Source organism: Drosophila hydei, unplaced genomic scaffold, assembly GCF_003285905.1.
Source record: "Drosophila hydei strain 15085-1641.00,03,60 unplaced genomic scaffold, DhydRS2 tig00000065-arrow-arrow-pilon, whole genome shotgun sequence".
Lineage (NCBI taxonomy): Eukaryota > Metazoa > Arthropoda > Insecta > Diptera > Drosophilidae > Drosophila > Drosophila hydei.
This window is the reverse complement of record NW_022045658.1, coordinates 1,363-4,552: the sequence shown is the minus strand read 5'-3', so window position 1 is coordinate 4,552 and position 3,190 is coordinate 1,363. Positions and strand designations below refer to the sequence as shown.

The 3,190-nt window shown below is 36.3% G+C and overlaps 1 protein-coding gene across 1 annotated transcript; it reads left to right on the top strand.

Moving 5' to 3' along the window:
- Nucleotides 1-1,777: 1,777 nt before the first annotated feature.
- LOC115482810 (scoloptoxin SSD552-like) lies at nucleotides 1,778-2,932 on the top strand. Its single transcript, XM_030222974.1, has 3 exons — nucleotides 1,778-2,001; nucleotides 2,062-2,462; nucleotides 2,632-2,932. Exons 1-3 carry the CDS (start codon nucleotides 1,795-1,797, stop codon nucleotides 2,915-2,917), a joined length of 894 nt encoding a protein of 297 aa, XP_030078834.1. The 5' UTR covers nucleotides 1,778-1,794; the 3' UTR covers nucleotides 2,918-2,932.
- The last annotated feature ends 258 nt before the right edge of the window (nucleotides 2,933-3,190 follow it).

Here is a 3,190-nt window from a genome sequence, read left to right as displayed (position 1 = left end):
TTTTCTGTGTATTGAGGAGGCGGCAATACCACGCCCCATTTTATTCGACTGATTGAAAAAGCTCATAAGTTAAATGTTTGCAGCTTTCTTGGGGGCGTGTCCGCGGGCGAAACACGACAAAGCGAAATTGCGAATATTGCTAAACTCAATTCTTTATTATATTTATTGACTAACAAATAAACCCGTAAACGTAAATAAATGCCATGAGCAGATATAAAAACGTTTATTAAATTAATAAAAAAAATTGCATGTAAAGGTAATTTTAATGAGACATTTAAAGCAGAAAACTAAATTTAATTCTGCATAAATATCATAATAAACACTATGGCCGGAAATATAATAGGAAAAAACAAATAGGAGAAAGTAAAACTATTAAATGGTTCGAAAATCATTTCGTTTCATACAACAAAAGCCAGATTTGATATTGATTTATAAGTCTTTTAATGTGTATATTTAAACACAAATCTTCTATTCAATTACTAAGTTAATTTATCCTAATATTAAAGACTTTAACTCTATATATATCCGAAGGTTTTATTTATTGATCTAAAATTTCTTGGCAGGTATTTTCTAGTCGAGAGTTCTTGATTTTTTCCTAGTTTTCTCATAATATGTCTTTCTTATGCTTTTTTTGAATCTTAATAATTTTGCAACAGTTGCAAATCATAATTTCCTACAGAGCACAGGGTATTTACTAGTCTCTAACTTCAAAACTGCAACTTAATTAAATTACATTTAGAAAACAAAGAGAGTTGCTCCTGCTATATTTACTTATGATTATAATGCGGTCTCACTGCCTGAATGTCTATTCATGAATCTCCCATCTGCATATCTCCAACTCCATTTTCATTCTCAGCTTATTTTCAATCTCCGTCTGCCTCTTTTTCTTCGCTCTGTTTGAGCTTTGTGGTTGGGAAAAGTTTTGTGGTCGCTGCGCTTTGATTTAGCGTTTGAGAATGCGGCTTGCAATATTTTAGCATATTAAATTAGAGCAAATGGCGGCAAATGGAAACTGAGTCCTGTGCGCCATCCAAAGACGTTCTGTGACGGAGGCTGAGTAGCGGCTCAGTTGTTTGAGTGACAAATTTAAGTGCGACATCTAAATAAGTAATGGACAAACGACTCTCTTTCTCTCTCTCTCTTCCTCTTCTGTCTCTGCCTTTGAATCAAAGAATAATACTCAAGTCCAAGCCGCGACTTAGCTGTTGAATAAACAAGTTTTGCATTTGTTTCATGAATTTAACTGAAAATCGGCTTAGTAAGCCAACTGGCAGCGTCATTCTCATTATTGCTCTTATGCCCTTACGAAAGGCATGCGCGCTAATTGAAGCAACTTGTCGATACTTCACGATTTCTTTGGAAACACATTAGTTAAATGTTTATTTATATTTAGCATTTATTGAAGTAAACCACATTGTTAAATAAATTCACTTAATCACACTTTCTTGGTAAACTTTCGGAACGAAAAATTAATATCTGTTTGTAAAACGCGTTGCATTTATTACTCTAGCCAGATGAAAACCTTACGAGTAGAGGATATCTGTTTGTCTCTGTTTTATGGTAAGAATATGTAATTTGTTTGATATATTTTAGTAAACATTATTCTGATCGTTAGTTAGCTTTATACCATAGCTTTATAGAATACGTTTTTAGTATATTCTATATTTGAATAGAGTATTAACAATTCGACGTGAATTGAGTAACTGATAGCAAACAAATTTCTAATGACTAACGGTTGAGGCACCTTTTCTGTTCAATTTCATGACACAAGAAACCAATTTATATTAGCTACCTATGTGCATGGACTATAAATATCAGATGTACTTTGGAATACGAGTAATGCTATTGAATCTTACGATGCGAGTTAACCAGTTGCTGGCGCTGCTGTCGTTGCTGACTTTTCTGCCTTGGTTTGGATGTCTGAACATAAGGATTTCCGATGAAGAACACTGCAACATTCGTCCCTGTTATGTCATGAATTTAGTGTGCAATAATAATGGAGTAAGTTTTTACTATACCACGCTTAATACAATTTTGATAAGTCAAAGCGTTCACTTGCAGTCGATTGGAGAGTGCCAAGAAAATGCCTATCTGGTGGCGGAGAAGGAGTTTAGGGAGGATATTGAGCAGATATTTAATACGCTGCGTAACAGTGTAGCCGGCGGCAAGGAATATAGAAATTTGCCAATGGCAGCGCGTATGGGCAAAATGTACTGGGACAATGAGCTGGCCAAATTTGCTCGATTAGACGTGCAACGCTGCCAGGTGTCGCCCCGACCCTTGATGTGCTCGATAAACTTTAATCACATTGGCCGCCTAGTCGAACTATATGGCTATCATTCCGATAACCGATCCTCAGCCACTGAAGAAACTATCCGCAGCATAACGTCCAGCTGGATGGCTCAGGTGCCCAGCATAACACGTTACCAAACGTTGCATTTACCATCCGAATTCGACGATCAGTAAGTATTAGGTGTGAGAAGGATAGATAGAGAGCGAACAAGTGTGGTCGTTGCCTCTCTCACGCTCTATCTTCTTCTCATATGTCTTTCTCTATATCTAGGACTCTCTCTATACCTCTCTCTCAATTTAACTCTTAAAAAATCCATCTTTCCTCCTTTAACATTTTAGAACAGCGCTATTACATTCAGCCCTACTTCTGATTGAGTACAATACACGATTTGGATGCGCTGCCCTCAGCTATACGAGCAACATATATACATATATGATACTCAGCTGCATCTTCGGTACCGACACACAGGATGGACAACGTCTGTATAGCTGGGGCGCCACGCCTGGCAACAAATGTCAACACCGGGACACAAGATATAGTAATCTGTGCGCCAGAGGCGAGAAATACAGTTACGATATAACCCGAAGATCCTTTGATGCACTAAGAATGTCTAAAATAAAGTAAAATATGAAAATCAAATTCTTTGATCTATAAATCAAAATTAAGTCTCAGCTTAAGCATGTACCTCGAATATATAATGTATATATGAGTTGATATTTACATAAAAAAGTTAATATTGAGCTACATTTACATGCAGCTTTATTTTTCCGTTAGCTCTTTATGGATTATATTTCAAAGCTTTGGCAATAAATGATTCACAAGCGCAACATCAAACAACATAATCGGCAAAGGAAAAGAAACTATCATTCGTTTGTTTTACAACCTTGCGCTTAAACG

Coding starts and splice junctions, on each gene's coding strand:
- LOC115482810 (XM_030222974.1), top strand. CDS start 1,795: ATGTGCATGGACTATAAATATCAGATGTACTTTGGAATACGAGTAATG. Junction 2,002..2,061: donor TAGTGTGCAATAATAATGGA/GTAAGTTTTTAC, acceptor GTTCACTTGCAG/TCGATTGGAGAGTGCCAAGA. Junction 2,463..2,631: donor CCATCCGAATTCGACGATCA/GTAAGTATTAGG, acceptor TTAACATTTTAG/AACAGCGCTATTACATTCAG.